General features: G+C 41.4%; 1 protein-coding gene across 1 annotated transcript; it reads left to right on the top strand.

The window, feature by feature from the left end:
- Positions 1 to 2,861: 2,861 nt before the first annotated feature.
- On the top strand, positions 2,862 to 3,776 carry LOC134497348 (olfactory receptor 14J1-like). The gene has a single exon (XM_063303010.1). The coding sequence runs from the start codon at positions 2,862 to 2,864 to the stop codon at positions 3,774 to 3,776; it is 915 nt and encodes a 304-aa protein (XP_063159080.1).
- Positions 3,777 to 16,852: the final 13,076 nt, after the last annotated feature.

Below are 16,852 nucleotides of genomic sequence, written 5' to 3'. Positions count from 1 at the left end.
ATGCTGATCTTTAAAAAATCATGGATATGGCATGGTGCGTCCATCTAATCTTTTAGTTTAAAATTATGGGACAAAAAAAACAACCCTCTTTGGTCTTATTTGATGGGAAGATTTTAATTTTTTTAAGGGAGAGAGGGAGAGAGGAAACTATATCATCCCTGTGAAAAAAGTCAAGAAAGCAAACATCTTAGTCCAAAACTTATCAATCAATTGTTTGACAAGGAATGACCCTTTTAAAGACACCATTAAGGCAGTATGTTATTACATTGCAATAAAATAGTATAAGAAATAAACTGTGAGAAAAGTATGAGCAGCAACCAAGAATTGAAAAAGCATGTCCGAGAATGGGGGTAGTGATTTAGACTATTGAATCCAATTCCTTGCTCACTCTGCAGATCCAGATTAAATTATCTTTCCCAGATGGCTGTCCAGCCTCTACTTGAAAACTATCAGTGAGGACCTGTCGCCATCTTCCTTAGTTATGGGTCCAAACAAACACAGTTATTTGGTCAGTGAGTTTTGTCTCATAGATCAGAGTGTAGTCGTTAAACAGAGTATAGTTGTTACACTCCACTCTGAGATTTTTCGTCTCATGCTTGGAAAGCTTGCAGAGAGAAGGAAGAAAGCTAGCTCTACCTTCCCTTAAAACTAAAGGTGTTGGGAGAGAGGATTTATTAGTGTATTTTCCATATTCCTCACACTTCTTGTTACAAATGTACTCTAATCACAAAATGTCAGCCCTACAAGGTGGACCAGATACAGTAACAGATACAGCATAGTCCAAGAACTACTTTTATTACACGGGCTATTGTAACAGAATCTTGCAAGTGTGAATGTGCTTCCCCTCCTCCCTCTTTTAGCTCCATGTGACTTAGGGGGGTGCCTGTCATAATCTCTTTCTTCATATGGGCTTAAACCACGTTTCTCTGTTTGTTGCCTGGGTAATGGATCTTCCCTCACTCGGTCAAGGCCAAGGCCTCTATACTCTCATTCTTAGAATCTTTGTGCCATAGGATATTAACCAGGCTTATGCATTCCAGAAATAACATATTTAATTTGCTCAAAGATAAAGCATGGAGTTTGGAGAGCAGCAGGGGAAATTACGAAATGCAAAGACGTGATTCACTAAGTATTCATCTATAGAAGCCAAAAAATAAAAAGAAAAGAAACAGATTCTTGCTGCAACAAGATCATTGCAGCTTTCAGATGCACAATTTTTCAACAGGTGCCCCTTCTCTTGACAATCAATACTTAAATAAATAACGTGTTTCTGCACTGAAGGGATGATGGGACAATCCCCTTTCTCTGGAACTTGTGCACAGAATTCTGGTCCTCAAAGGCCAGCATTTAAAGGATCCTCGAACAGCTGGAAGGAAAGGAAGATTGGGGGTTCCTATCCATAACTGCTTTGCCAGTACTCTTTGGCTGGCTTTGCTCGATGTGCTCCTTGGTTTTCTGAAACCATAGATCCCTTGGAGCTGGGGACTAAAACCAATGCAAAGATTAAGTGTTGGTATGCCACTTATTTTTCCTATTCTAGATCCACATGATTTAATAAAACAAGGCGGCTCTTTCAAGACAGCAAAATGAAACTTAGTAAACCAGGAAATTTATGCTTCCAAAGTCTAGAAAGGCAACGTACTGGAGGATTTGAACTCAATTTCTATAATGCCCAACCACCTCTTTAGGTTGATAGTGCAAGACCAATATGGAAGTGGACCCTGACAGTGTCACATCGGTTGGGCTGTAGTTCAATTGAGAGGGGGATCTGGCTGCAAGGGATCAATGAGGCTGCTCTCTGGGAGAAGCAAAAAAGGTGGGAAGGTGACGGGGGAAATCCACAGCTGGCGATCCCTCTTTGTGTTTCTGAATGATGTCAGCAATGAATAAGACGGAAAAGAAGAGAGCAGCAAAGCAAGAGCAAGTTACCCAGAGAGGTGGGGTTTCCCTGCTCATTTCATATGAGATTTCAGTCCTGGAGCAGAAGGATAGCTCATACAGATCAGACTTTCTGGGGGGAAAAGTGAGGGAACAGGAAGAAGCAAAACAGAGGATGAGAATTATTTCATTTTATCTTTCATATATTTTTATTTATACATAAATAAATAAATAAATAATAATTATTTTTAAATAATGTAGTTTAATATATTTAATCCTTTTGGTTAAACAAGATATTTTATGGAAGAGCAAACGAGGCCTTGACAGAGTGATGAAAATTGTTCTCACTAAAAGAAGTAATGCCCAGGAAAAATGCATGGCTCTGACAACCTTATTTTTGGCAAATTTCTTCTTCCTGCATCTGCCATTGTGTTAGCTGCAAAGGGTCAAACTTGGTTCCATTTTCATATTATTTTTGTTCCCCATAGCTAATGAAATTTTCATACCCAGGCACTCTCTGAAGGGACTACTGAAGTTAGGTATTCGTGCCAGATGCCTTTTGGAGCAGAAGGGTATCGGTTCTGAACAAAAAAACTCTGACCTCTGGGGATATTTTTCTTTCCCCTTTGATTAAACTCAGCGTTACATTTCAACAAATGAGCTAAGCTGGAGTTTCAAGGAAAAGGTGTAAATCATGTAAGAGATCATTAAGGAAAGCTCTATTTTTTCATGAAACTATTCTGCCTCTCTCTGTGTGTCCCTGTCACGGTCTCCCTTTATGAGTGTGTGAGTGAGGGCAGGTGCATGTTATACACACTTACGCAATTAGAGTCTCCACCTTCACGCATCACTGTAACTCTTTTTAGTACATGCTTACTTTCTAGCTTTGTATTGCGACTTTTGTGCAGTCAAGGCACCATACACAGTTTTCTCTAATAATGTCTCTCATTTGTGCTTCCTTGCAGGTATGTCATAAGTTAAACATGGAGAATCGAACCACTCTGTCTTACTTTCTGCTCCTGGAATTCTCAGAAACCCGGCACCTGCACCTGCTACATTTCTTCTTATTCTTCATATTATACCTGGCAAATTCAACAGCAAATCTTCTCATCATCACTGTGGTAGCTTTTGACAATCGACTGCGCAGCCCCATGTACTTCTTTCTAATGCATTTGGCTGTGCAAGACCTGGGCATTGTTTCAGTCATTGTCCCCAAATCCATGATTAATTCCCTCATGGACACAAGACGCATCTCTTACTTCGGCTGTGTTGCTCAAGTCTTTCTGTTTATCTCCTTCGAAGCTTCTGATATCTCCCTCCTCACAGTCATGGCATATGATCGATATGTTGCCATTTGCAATCCACTGCACTATGAGATGGTGATGAATTGGAAAGCCTGCACTGAAATCATGATTCTGGTTTGGGTCACCAGCCTTCTCTATGGAATGTTGCATACCACTGGCACTTTTTCAACCGTTTTGTGTTCTAATGTTGTCAACCAATTCTTCTGTGAAATCCCACAATTGCTAAAGCTGTCCTGCTCTGGCTTCAATCTAGTTGAAGCTGGAGTTATTGTGGCCAGTGGCATTGCAGGACTAGGTTGTTTTACTTTTATTATTGTATCTTATGCCATGATCTTCAAGGCAGTGCTCAGAATCCCTTCTGTACAAGGAAGGCAAAAAGCCTTATCAACCTGTATCCCCCACCTTATAGTAGTGTCTATGTTTTTATTAACTGGATGCTTTGCCTATTTGAGAACTCCTTCTAACACCCCATCTTATTTAGATTTTGGGCTGACTGTTCTGTATTCCCTTCTTCCACCCCTGTTCAATCCAATCGTCTATAGCATGAGAAATAAGAATATCAAATTTGTCCTTTCTAAATTGTGGAGATTCTGAAAATTTCTTTTAATGTTGTTTCTATTCTGTTCACCAACATTTTGTATTTCATTGTCCCCAAACCCATTCTAAATTAACTCATGGACACCAGAAATATCGCTTCCTTTGGCTGCTTTGCACAAGTCTTTCTCTTAGTCTCCTTTAAGGATTCTGATTTCTCCTTCTGGATAGTCATGGCTTATGATGGATATGTTGTCGTTTGCAATCCAGTACACTATATGATGGAGTTGAATTGGAAAACCTGCACCAAAATAGTGAATTCAGCTATGTTTTGTATTTGATTCTCTTGTCATGGTACTTTCTATGCCTTTTGCCTTCAGTTTTCTCAGGAATTGAAAGCAATTTCAAAGGGAAATTTTTACAGACGGTTCATAAAAATCTTTAGTGACAGGGCTAGACCCCTCACACAGCTTTTGAAGAAAGGATCAAAATTCATTTGGGGGGAGAGGGGGGAAGCAGCATTCCGAGAATTCAAGCAACTCTTAGCATCCCAGCCCCTGTTAAAGCAGCCTGATCCCATGAAGCAATTCATAATGCATTCAGATGCTTCCGATATTGCCATTGGGTCAGTGTTATTGCCATATACAAACAAAGCAAAGAATACATTGCTTCCTTGTGCATTTTTCTCCCGCATGCTCTCACCAGCAGAGAGAAACTATGATGTTTTTAACAAGGAGTTCCTGGCAATTAAAGCAGCATTCCAAGAGTGGAGGCACTGGCTAGAAGGTGCAGCCCTTCTTGTGAAAGTTTGCAGCAATCACAAGAATTTACAACTTCTCCAAAACACCAGATCCCTCAGCCCACGCCAAATAAGATGGAGCCAGTTTTTCTCCCTTTTCAACTTTGTTATTTCTTATGTTCCTGGGGTGCAGAACTGTTTGGCAGATGCCCTCTCTCAATTGATTCAGGCACCACCACCCCCAGGAGGTACAGGCTACTATATTACAACCTCACAACTTCGATCAGTCTATGAGGGGGAACCAGACAGAGATTTTAGCAGCAGGCAGACAAGCAGAGGACCTATTTACAAGAGTCAGAGCTCAGCAACAACAGGACCCGTATGCCAGGACCAGGATGGATGACCTCCAGAGGGGCCCGCAAGACACTGCCCCCACATTCAATGTGGAGGCAGGAATCCTCTGGCATAGTGGGTGATTATACATTCCCCCCTCATTGAGGGAAGAAGTACTGAGACTTTGCCATGACCATCAAACGGCAGGCCATGGAGGTGTTTTCAAAACTCTCCCTAGAGCTCTGAGAGACTACTGGTGGCCTAAGATGACTGCACACATAAAGGGCTACGTGGCTTCTTGTCATACCTGTAGATGAGCCAAGCCTCTCCCAGGGAGGCCCACAGGACTCTTGCAACCGCTACCCACCCCCAACCAGCCTTTGGATACAATCTCCATGGGTTTCATCATTGATTTACCCCCGGTCCAGGGGCTGATTTCCATACTAGTGGTGGTGGACTTTTTTACAAAAATGGCTCATTTTATTCCTTGCAAGGGCCTCACCTCTGCACAAGCCACAGCACAGTTGTTCATGGACCATGTTTTTAGGTATAGAGGCATGGTAAATCACTTGGTGAGTGACAGAGGCCTTCAGTTCACTTCCAGGTCCTGGAGGGCCCATTAGGGGTCCAGATCCACCTCTAATCATCTCACCATCTGGCTAGTAATGGGCAAGCTGAGAAAATTAACCAATGGTTACAGCAGTATCTCAGGTGTCACACCACTTATCAGCAAGACAATTGGCCAGCCCTGCTCCCCATGGCAGAATTTACCTATAACAATTCTTTCCAATCATCCACCAAGATGTCTCCTTTCCAAGCAATCTACGGGATTAACCCTCAGGTGTTGCCCACCTCCTCCCAGATGGGAGCTGTTCCAGCCAGGGCTGATTTTCTTAAAGAGCAACAAGCTGCACAGGAGTTGTTAAAGGAGCAGCTGAACAGGGCAAAGAGTGCTTACAGGAGAGCTGCAGATGCTCACAGACAAGAGGGGCCAGCGATTGCAGTAGAAGACACAGTGTGGCTCTCTACCAAGTTTTTGACCTCTACCAGGACTTCCAAGAAGTTGGACTCTAAGTTTTTGGGCCCTTTCATTGTGGTACAGCAGATAAATCCAGTAGCTTATTGCTTAAACTGCCAGCATCCATGAAAATCCACCCAGTCTTTCCCAGAGCTTTGCTAGCCAAGGACCCTCCCCCAAGTGCCTTGCAATCACAACTGCCCCCCCCCACCTCCAGTAATTGTGGAGGGGGAGGACGAATACGAAGTCAAGGAAATTCTGGACTCTAAGAGGAGGGGAAGGGGCATGCAATATTTAATACTCTGGAAAGGGTACCCTGAGGAAGAGTGCATGTGGGAGAATGCCAGAGAGAGACATGCACCAACGCTGGTTCATCGACTTCATCAGCTTTTCCCTCACAAACCCAAGCCTCACACTCTACCAGAGATTCCTCACTTGGCTGAGCAAGCAGAGGAATCACAAGCAGAGGAGTTTGTAAGTTGGCAACCTTCACCTCTGCCAGAGGCTCAGAGGCCAGAGCGAGAGGAGGAGGGGGAGCTGCAGCCTTCCACCTCAGGCTTGCATTTCCCAAGGGGGAGGAGGGAGGAATCTTCTAATCATCTAGCTATTTTCCAGAAGCAGCCACCTGGGCCGGAAGCATTATCAGAACTGGAGAGCAGCAGTGATTCGTTGTTGGAGGAGTTTTCCTTTGAAGAATTTCCATTGTTACCGAGTTCCCATAGGAGCTTGGAGGGGGAAATGGTCTCTTATCAATCTTCTGGAAGGGAGGCGGCTGAAACCGAATGTGAATCTGGAGGGGAGGGTGATGTCATGAGTACTGATGGTGAGCAGGAGGGGGCCCCTATCTAGGGGGGAAAACGCATGCATAGTACTGAGGAATTAAGCAGCCATTCAAGGAGACACAGATCAGACCCGTCTTAGCTTTTGGGGTTTATCTGTCTGGGTTTTCCCACACTTCGTCAGTTTGCTAGGATTCTGTCTTATGTGGCAGTAATAAACACTAGAGACCTACTCCTCATCTCAGCGTGATTCCTGACTGTTAGGACGGTGGCAGCTGGTTAATAGTATATCTTGCTAGTGTGTGGAAGTGTTCATGGTTGTGCCAAAATCATTAGCCTGACTCAACAGTGGTCACAGGGAGAGGTTAAAAAATCAAGATTGTGGATAGAAGCCCCACCTTGCATCAGAGAGCCACCTTCACTATCTTGCATTTTTTGACATCTCACTGTGTGCCACAGAAGCTGCTGTCCTGCTTTTGGAGACTGAGAGAGCAGTTCTAGGAGAATGGTTGGAAAAGCTGAAGCGGTTTCTTCTTTGGATAGTGGGGCCAGGGGGAACAGACCTGGTTTAATTCTGCACATGTAACAAATCACAATTTAGAGTAAACTACATATGTAAGGAAGTTGGCAGTAGCCTCCTGGCTCACCTGATACTACCTGCTAATTCTCCATCCAGATTGGACCAAGTGTTTACTGCCCTGTATACTGTTGTGCCTTCACTAATGAATCCAATAATCTACAGCATGAGGAACAAGGATGTCAAAGCTGCCTTTTGGAAATTGGTTGGTTGGAGACTATTTAGCAAACAATGATAATTCCCCTTTGATGTACCAATTTGTTCATCACCTTAACTTTGAGATTCAGCTTATTAAGAAGTTGCAGTCAGATTAGGATCACTGACTAGGTATGTCCCATTTAATACACATTGTTTCTTTATTTGATTTTATTGTGATTTGTGTATCTGTCAAATAAATGTTTGAAAATATTGGGCCTCTTATATCTTCATTTCTATGGGTATCTTCAAATATGATCAATAAATTGTTTTCTCGTAATTTACTATTGGCATTCAGAAGATATTGTGGAGATTTTAGTATGGAAGACCAGATGAGTCATGGAAAAGCATATGCCCACTGCTTTGACTAATAAAAGAATGGTCCCTGAAGAGTTTATGGCTCTGATAATGTTACTGCCTGTGGATGATTTCTGCTACATCTCGGCCCTTTATCACCCTGACATAATTGGCACGCTACTTCTAGCACCTAAAGGTATCTTTGTACAAAAGAGAACTGGTTTTGCAATCAGCATCTCAGACTTGCTTGCTTAACAGTATTAATTAAAGTATTCAGTCAAATTCAGAGGTACAGTCTGGGAAAAGGGGGACCCAATCAACTATGCAAAGAATCAGTACAACAAGTATTGGTTTTTTTAATATAGGAAATATGGACAGAAGATGGACACTTATATTATGCATTTTGCTTTTTATAAAGAACCAGTTGGAATCAAGATGGGGACGATGGACCCCTTGTTTATATTTCAGAAGCTTTAGAAGACTAGTTGTTTTGGCAACAATGTTGATGTCATTCACACCATCTTTCACTTCTATTTTTATTGTTTATAAAGAGGGGTTTTCTTCCATAAACTGAGTGCACAAAGGCCATATGAAGATATACAGGAGGTTGCCATAAAAAGTGTTTACCAGTCAGAGGTGACCCACAGGTGGAAAATGCTTTCATCCTACTACAAAAAGTATGGATTTTGAGGACAGAGGAGACAATGAGAATATTGGAAAAAAGGGACAGGCCGAATGACACAATCATAATTCCCTTAGAGATGGTGAAGGTTACCCTCTGGCTGATGAATATGTCAGTGCAAAATAAGCATAGTAAGGGAGGAATGTTGCAGAAAAAGTGATTGATATTATTGGTGTGGCAGACCTGTAGGGAAAAGACCCTGGCTGTGATAATGGTGGAACTGAAGTGCCTAATACCCCAGAAGGCTGCTAACCAATGTTGATGTATTGTTTGGCTGAGGAAGAGTGTAGTGCAAGGGGTGGCAGAGAGCTACATAATGATCATATGCCACAGCTCAGAGAATGACACATTCTGTGCTCCCAGAAGTACCAAAAACACAGTTGTAGTGCACATGTGATGTAGGAGATGCTTTTGTCCCCTGAGAAAGAGGTCCCATGGCATTTTGGGACAGTAGTAGAGGTATAGTAGATCTCCAAAAAAGAGAGATTGCCAAGGAGGAAGTACCTAGGAGTTTGGAGATCTTGATCTATCCAGATGAACATCATAATAGGAGAGCCCACTGTGGTTATGCTGCTCCTATTGGAGAAAGATCTGCTAGTGCCATGCTCAAATGTTCTGCCCCATGGGAAGATATAATGTTCCAGCCACACTTAAGCCCTTTCAGGTGAAGCCACTAGCTCAGCTGCTTTATGGGTCTTGGGTTGGACACCCAGCTCCTTGTTTCACTTCTTTGGAGAGAATACAACCTAAATGCATCAGAGCAGCTCTCCAGATACCTCGTTTTGTCTTTAATGCACATTTATGACTGGAGACAGATATGATAAAAGTTGAGTCAAGAGTGTGTCTAGCTTCTATAAACCTTTGGTTAAAGTGTAACTTCTATCCTCAAGACCTAGCACCATTAATTCTCCAGGACAATTTCCAGTCCACAGGGATGAAGGCTGTTGAATCTAAACTTTTATATCTAGGCTACTCTCCCTGTTTGGTTCTTAAGATGAAATGTGATCAGGCAAAACAAATGCTGAAGCAAAGGATAAGGATATGGAATGCAAAGCAGATCTAGAGGAGGCCTTGGCCTTCCTGTCACCAGTACACAACAGATATGTTGTCATTGCTGCCAGCTACCTTACGCAGCTAGAAACACCCAGCCAACAGAAAGCTTTCTCTTTTGCCCATGTCATGCACTCCCCTCTGCAGTATTGGATGGTAAATATAAAAAGGACAAATGGCTGAAGGGCTTTTCCCCTGTGATACCAAAGAGGTGGAAACTACAGATCATGTTCTTCTTCGTTACCCTTTTTATGGAGACATTCAAACTAGATTCATCCTACCTCTGATTAGCAGGTATCCTGGTTGCCCATATCCAGATGCTGCTCATAGATGAATACCTTTTGTTACAACGCATGTGGCTAGGTTTTGTGCACCAGCACAGAAGATCTGTCGGACCCTGATTGGCCATCTTTCCAAAGCGAAATGCATCTGTAATTCATTTAAATTTTAGATATTATCAATTGTGCATCACCCTGTCAAGGCCTTGTCTGCTCTTCCAAGAAATGTCTTTCTTAATCAAAAGGAGTCTGAAATACTTCTCATCCTCTGTTTGCTTGTTTCTTTTCCCTCAATTTTTCACCCGGAAACTTTGATCTGTACTAGTGATCCTTCTGTTCCAGGACAGAAATGAAATAAGCTGGAAAACTCATCTCTCTGGGTATCATCAACTCCTCTTCTCATTGCAGATTCAGACTTCATACTTATGACTCCATAGAGTGACACTTAGAAACCTGGTTTTGGGTAGCAATGAATGACAGAAAAATATGTTGCCTACCTGGCTGACCTGGGTGTCCATCAGTTTTCTCTCATTTCCCCAGGTACCTCAGCACTAATAGACCACAGTTAGAATCAAAAGAAAGGAAAAAGGTTGAGTTTCCTATATCTAACACATCCTCTTCCAAATCTGTATTCTAAGGTTACTTTTCATGTCTACACAGAATTGGTCTGACTAGAGCAACCTATGAGCCCAAGTAAAGATACACAAAATTATCATCTACATAATCATGCTGCAAACTTCATGAGACCCACACAGAATGTCATCACCCTTTAGAAAATAATCCCACAAGGTATAATGAGGCAATGCAAAAGATATGTATGCACAAGAGAACGATTCCACAAAGTTTTGGTGGAGGGTGATGTAATTCTTCAATTTGATTTTAAAAAGATACTGTATTTTCCTGCATTGTCAAGAAAATGTACAGATACACAAAATTATTCTGTCTGTGGGCATCATCCAGGATCAAACATACTTCTAGGTATCTATGATTATGACTCATATTCTGAAAGTTCAGACAACATTTATTGAAGTTTCTGCAATGCTGGGAAAGAGCTAAAATGGTTTTTCTATCTCAAAACAGTTCCTTCTGGCTGAAATCTATAAAACACCAAAAGGAAAGATGACATCATGACATAGGACTCATTTTGAAAGATACTAAACATACATAAGGGCGGCGGTTTGATGTAGTGTTTAAGGCATCAGGGTAGAAACTTGGAGACTGAGTTCTAGTCCTGCCTTAGGCACAAAGCCAGCTGGGTGAGCTTGGGCCAGTCACTCCTTCTCAGCCCTAGGAAGGAAGGAATGGCAAACCACTTCTGGGGGGGGGGAAAACCTTGCCCAAAATACTGCAGGGACTTGTCCTTGTAGTCTCCAAGAATTGGATATGATTGAATGGAAAAAAATACAGGTGTGTGCACGTGTGAGTACACACACACACACACGGTCCATGGGTGACCAATGCTTTGTTTTCTATTATGGGCTGGATGCACTATTTTGAATTAAAATCTCTATTCTGAAGATATAATAGAGAGACTTGACTGTGCTGTGCTCACCTCCTTTCTTTCTCCAATTGACAAGTGGTGTTTTCTTGCAGTTCATTCAAGCCAGTTGAAAGAGAAGCAGAAGAGACACATGCAGTAAAGAGAGGAAGTGTATATATCATAAAACAAAAGAGAAAGAAACCATAATATATGTTTAAAAAGTAATGCAGCTCAACCTTTGAACAACAAGTTAAGCGTTTTGATGTAGGGGGACTTCTGGGTGAGGCAATGGCAAGCTAAGACAACTCTGGAAGAGCGGAGAAACAGCTGCAGCTCAGACATATGGATTAGCAATGAAGCTGGTCTAACAGAATCACCCACTTGTTCTCCTCACAAGGAGACGGCACAGTCTGGCAAGGTTGATGTTAGGCCTAGCCCAAGACTGAGGAGGGATCGGTCCAGCCAAACTTCAGTTCTTTATTTGATCATGCTCGATAAAGAAAAGATTGCTGTTCCCAATTAAGGATTCCCTGCTCATGGTGGCTCTAGAATAGAGCCCCACAGGTCCAAGCAATCAGCAGTGGGAACACCCTTGCCTCACAAGGACCTGTGCAGACCTCCTCTATTCTGCCCTTCACTCAGCCCTCCATGCCTTAGGACCGGGAAGAGGTCATGTAGGAGACCTCTCATCTTCTGCTACTTCCAGCTGCTCCACAGACTGTGCAGACAAATGAGCCCAATGTGTCTCCCTGGTGTTCTCTGAGGCAGGCTGCTGTCCCACAAGGCCCTCAGAAGTGACCTCGTCCTCCGCCAGCTCCTCAAATTCAGAGCTGGCCATGACAGATGTCCCCAGAACTAAGGAGCTCTAATGTCCACCTTCAAGTTATATTGACAGGATTGAGCCTGAGCTAGTTTCTCCCCATCCAAATTTACAGTGTCCAGGTACTGGGATAGGATATTGACAGCAACATTTGGTTGGCCCAGAGTTGAGATGATACCAGACACCAAACCAATGGATGACCTCACCCAAAGTTTTGAGGTAGATAATAAATTAGGAGAGGAGAAAGTGTTGAGCCCTGAGGCACTCCACAGATGAGGGGCCAAGGACATGACTGCCCCCCTCCCACCATCCACACTGACTATCCAGCCACGGAGAAAGGAGAATCACCATAAATAACCAGCTCCCAAAACCTGCAGCTGACATTCTAAATCGCCAAGAGATCAAGAAGCATAAAAACAGGCAACCCTTATCCCAGTCCCATCAAAGCTCTTCAACAGAGTCCCCCTTTTGGGAGAGGTGGGCGGTAATAGAAATTTGAAATAAATAAGCAAGTGTGACCAATGTTGTCCCATACTGTATCCTAGATTGAAACCAGACTGAAATGTGTCAAGAAAAATCACTTCCTCCAGGAGCCTCTGCAATGATGATATTTGTCCTGTCCCAGGCCAAACATGCACAAAAGCATGGAGAGCTTTACTGATAACTGGAGAGACAAGTGCCCAAGCTGCAGAAAAAGCATGAGCACAAACACACATGCACACACAACAAAAAGTACATCCAGCAAGCTTACCTTTTAGAATTTGACACCATTGTATGAACCCAGCTACTGGTAATGATCCAGGGAGATTTAATAATGAAATTTTAGAAATGCTGAAAGAATATTGTGACAAGGCCCTCAAACAAGCTTTAAAGAGTGGTGCCACCTAAAGGTTTGAACTACTGCGAGCCAGTCTGGTGTAGAGATTAAGGTGCTGGCCTAGAAACCAGGAGTCTGTCAGTTCTAGGCCTCCCTTAAGCATGAAAGCCAGCCTTATATAGGATAAAAATCTAACAACAACAACAACAATAATATCTATCAGCAGACGAGAAAGAAAGTAGCATGTTAGAAATCAAAGCATCAACTCCTAGAACTGTTGGTATTTAAAAAAGTTATTCCCATTATGTTTAACTAATTGATGGATCTCACTGCTATCACTACATAGACCACAGTTTAGATGGCTTTGACGTGAGCCAGGGAGATGGGCCTGAAGCAAATATTCAGAATCATTATGTAAATAAAGGGGAGAGAAGCATTCCTTAAGTCCTGGAAAAGGAGATAGTATTAAGATGAGCCTCAGGATGACTCCTCCCTGATTCACTGGGGCATGGCAGAGTGGGAAGGAGAAGCACAATCAGACTTGCAAGACTTGGCTACTATAGGCTATCTCAATAAAATATACTGTAAATCTGGTCTTCCTGTGGAGGGTCTTTCCTGATCTTGTCTACCTCAGGCTTACATGGATGAAATCTCTTAAAAAATAAATGTAAAATAGAACCCCAGGTAATGAGACAAGCTGTAGGACATGCTTCATGCACATTTCTCACTTAATCCATATCTAACATGGATGACAGAAGCTGCTAATTGCTAATTATATTAACAAGAACATAGTTGCACATTTTAATTCTTTGACTCATTTTGACTGTAAGGACTTATGCTGTGTAACTAAGTCTTGAGGGAAACGACAGAACTATTAATAAGCTTGCTGAATATAAATTTAACCTTTCCCACTGATGATACATCTGTACATGAACCAACAAGAGTTGGATAATATTTATCCAGTACAGCACCTATACTTACGAGACTAAGGAATATATACAGATTCTACGAAGAACCGTAGTAAGTGATTTGTATACTGAACATTTAACAGAAAAGGAAGATCCTGCTTTCTGGGGCAAACTGGCATTTAGTTAAATACGTGTGGCTCAACTACTTGTTAGACTCAATTGTACAGTGTTGACACTGGGAAGAGAGTTTAAAGAAGTGATACATAAGCTAGTGCTCTGCTGCAATAGAAGATGTTATGGAGGAGGGGAGAAAACAAAGGGGGTTATTTTCAGAAATTTGGACTCAAATTAAAAAGATTATGCATCAAAATAATGAGAATCTATTCATGTGTGGGTTGCGGTTCTTTATCCATCCTAAACATTAAAAGTAATGTGTATTTAAAATGATGATACCTCTCCCACATGCTGATAGAAAAAAATAAAGAATATATATTTAAAGGTTGTAGAAATGTAGATGAACTGATCCCTAATAGGTGAACTAATATCACTGGCATGATTTCTAGGACCTTTTGCCTTTAAGGGACAATGGATGGTAGCATTTCTGAAATTGTTTCTTCTTTGTTGATAAATGTTTAAGTCATATTTTATTCATGTATGTATTTATTACTCAAATGTAGCCACCGCCCATTTCCCCCAAAAGAGGGACTCTGGGCAGTTTACAATAAAATCCCACACAAAACATAAACATTACAATCCCATAAAACAATTATCATAAAATACAATAAATAAATAAAATCCAAGAAAGATGTAAAATCCAGGCTAAATATTACTCAAGGGATGCTGAACTTTAAAAAATCGTGGATCTGGCAATGTGCGTCCATCTAATCTTTTAGTTTAAAATTATGGGACAAAAAAAAACAACCCTCTTTGGTCTTATTTGATGGGGAGATTTTAATTGTCTTAAGGCAGAGAGGGAGAGAGAAAACTAAATCATCCCTGTGAAAAAAGTCAAGAAAGCATACATCTAGTCCAAAACTTATCAACAATGGTTTGAAAGGAATGACCCTTTTAAAGACACCGTTAAAGCAGTACATTATTACACTGCAATAAAATAGTATAAGAAATAAACTGTGAGAAAAGTATGAGTGGCAACCATGAATTGAAAAAGCATGTCCAAGAATGGGGGTAGTGATTTAGACTATTGAATCCAAATCCCTGCTCACTGTGCAGATCCAGATTAAAGTATCTTTCACAGATGGCTGTCCAGCCCCTACTTGAAAACTATCAGTGAGGACCTGTCACCATCTTCCTTAGTTAATGGTCCAAAGAAACATAGTCATTTGGTCAGTGAGTTTTGTCTCATAGATCAGAGTGTAGTTGTTAAACAGAGTATAGTTGTTACACTCCACTCTGAGATTTTTTGTCTGATGCTTGGAAAGCTTGCAGAGAGAAGGAAGAAAGCTAGCTCTACCTTCCCTTAAAACTAAAGGTGTTGGGAGAGATGATTTATTAGTGTATTTTCCATATTCCTCACACTTCTTGTTACAAATGTACTTTAATCACAAAATGTCAGCCCTACAAGGTGGACCAGATAAAGTAACAGATACAGCATAGTCCAAGAACTACTTTTATTAGACGGGCTATTGTAACAGAATCTTGCAAGTGTGAATGTGCTTCCCCTCCTCCCTCTTTTAGCTCCATGTGACTTAGGGGGGTGCCTGGTGTAATCTTTTTCTTCATATGGGCTTAAGCCACGTTTTTCTGTTTGTTGCCTGGGTAATGGATCTTCCCTCACTCGGTCAAGGCCAAGGCCTCTATCCTCTCATTCTTAGAATCTTTGTGCCATAGGATATTAACCAGGCTTATTTATTCCGGATGTCCAAAAATGAAACTATAACCTTATTTGGGTTAGCCTAATAAAACTTATATTACCTAATATTTGAAAAAATGATATAAAGGCCATCAAATAATTAGCTATTGACAATTTATGTGGAATACAACAGACATAATACTTCAATCTACATACCTAGCAGTAGTAATTTTTGAGAATGTAATGCATTATTTAACTGAATGAGAAAATGTTCCTAAGGAATAACATATTTAATTTGCTCAAGATAAAACATGGAGTTTGGAGAGCAGCAGGGGAAATTACAAAATGCAAAGAAGTGATTCACTAAGTATTCATCTATAGAAGTCAAAAAATAAAAATAAAAGAAACAGATTCTTGCTGCATCGAAGAGAGGCAGAACTCAGGAAATTTCCTGAGATTGTACAGATCAAGATAAATTTATAAGATGTAGCTTTCAGAAGCACAAGTTTTCAAGAGGTGCCCCTTCTCTTGACAATCAAGAATTAAATAAAGATCATGTTTCTGCACTGAAGGGGTGATGGGAGAATCCCCTTTCTCTGGAACTTGTGCACAGAATTCTGGTCCTCAAAGGCCAGCATTAGAAGGATCCTGCAACAGTTGGAAGGAAAGGAAGGTTGGGGATTCCTATCCATAACTGCTTTGCCAGTGGTCTTTGGCTGGCTTTGCTTCATGTGCTCCTTGGTTTTCTTAACCCATAGATCCCTTGGGGCTGGGGATTAAGACCAATGCAAAGATTAAGTATTGGTATGCCGCTCATTAATCTTATTCTAGATCCTTATGTTCAGATAAAGCCAGGTGGCTGTTTCAGAAGGTAAAATCAAACTTGGTGACTCACGAAAGTCGAGAAAGTCATTGTACTGGAGGATTTCAGCAACATTTCTCACCTGTGCTTCCTTGCAGGTATGTCATAAATGAAACATGGAGAATCACATCAATTACTTTCTGCTCCCTGAATTCTCAAAAGCCCTGACTACTGGGAGTATTTATTTTCACCTCCTTGTTTAAATTCAGTGTTATATTTGAGCAAAGGAGCTAAACAGGGGGTGAAGTTTCATGTAGGAAATTTAAATAATTTAACACTCTCTTAAGTAAAGCTCTATGTTTTCACAAAACTATTCTGCCTCTCTCTGTGTGTCTCTATCACTGTCTCTATGAATTTGTGAATGCAGGTGCATCTTATACATTCTTAAACTATTAGCCACTCTCCACCTTCAAGAATCTCTCTAACACTTTTTAGTATATATTTACTTTCTTGCTGTGTACTGTGTCTTTTCTGCAGCTCAAGCCACCATA

The sequence above is a fragment of the Candoia aspera genome, chromosome 4 (genome assembly GCF_035149785.1).
Source record: "Candoia aspera isolate rCanAsp1 chromosome 4, rCanAsp1.hap2, whole genome shotgun sequence".
Classification (NCBI taxonomy): domain Eukaryota; kingdom Metazoa; phylum Chordata; class Lepidosauria; order Squamata; family Boidae; genus Candoia; species Candoia aspera.
Note: the sequence above shows the minus strand (reverse complement) of the source record. Positions and strands in the feature narration are given on the sequence as shown.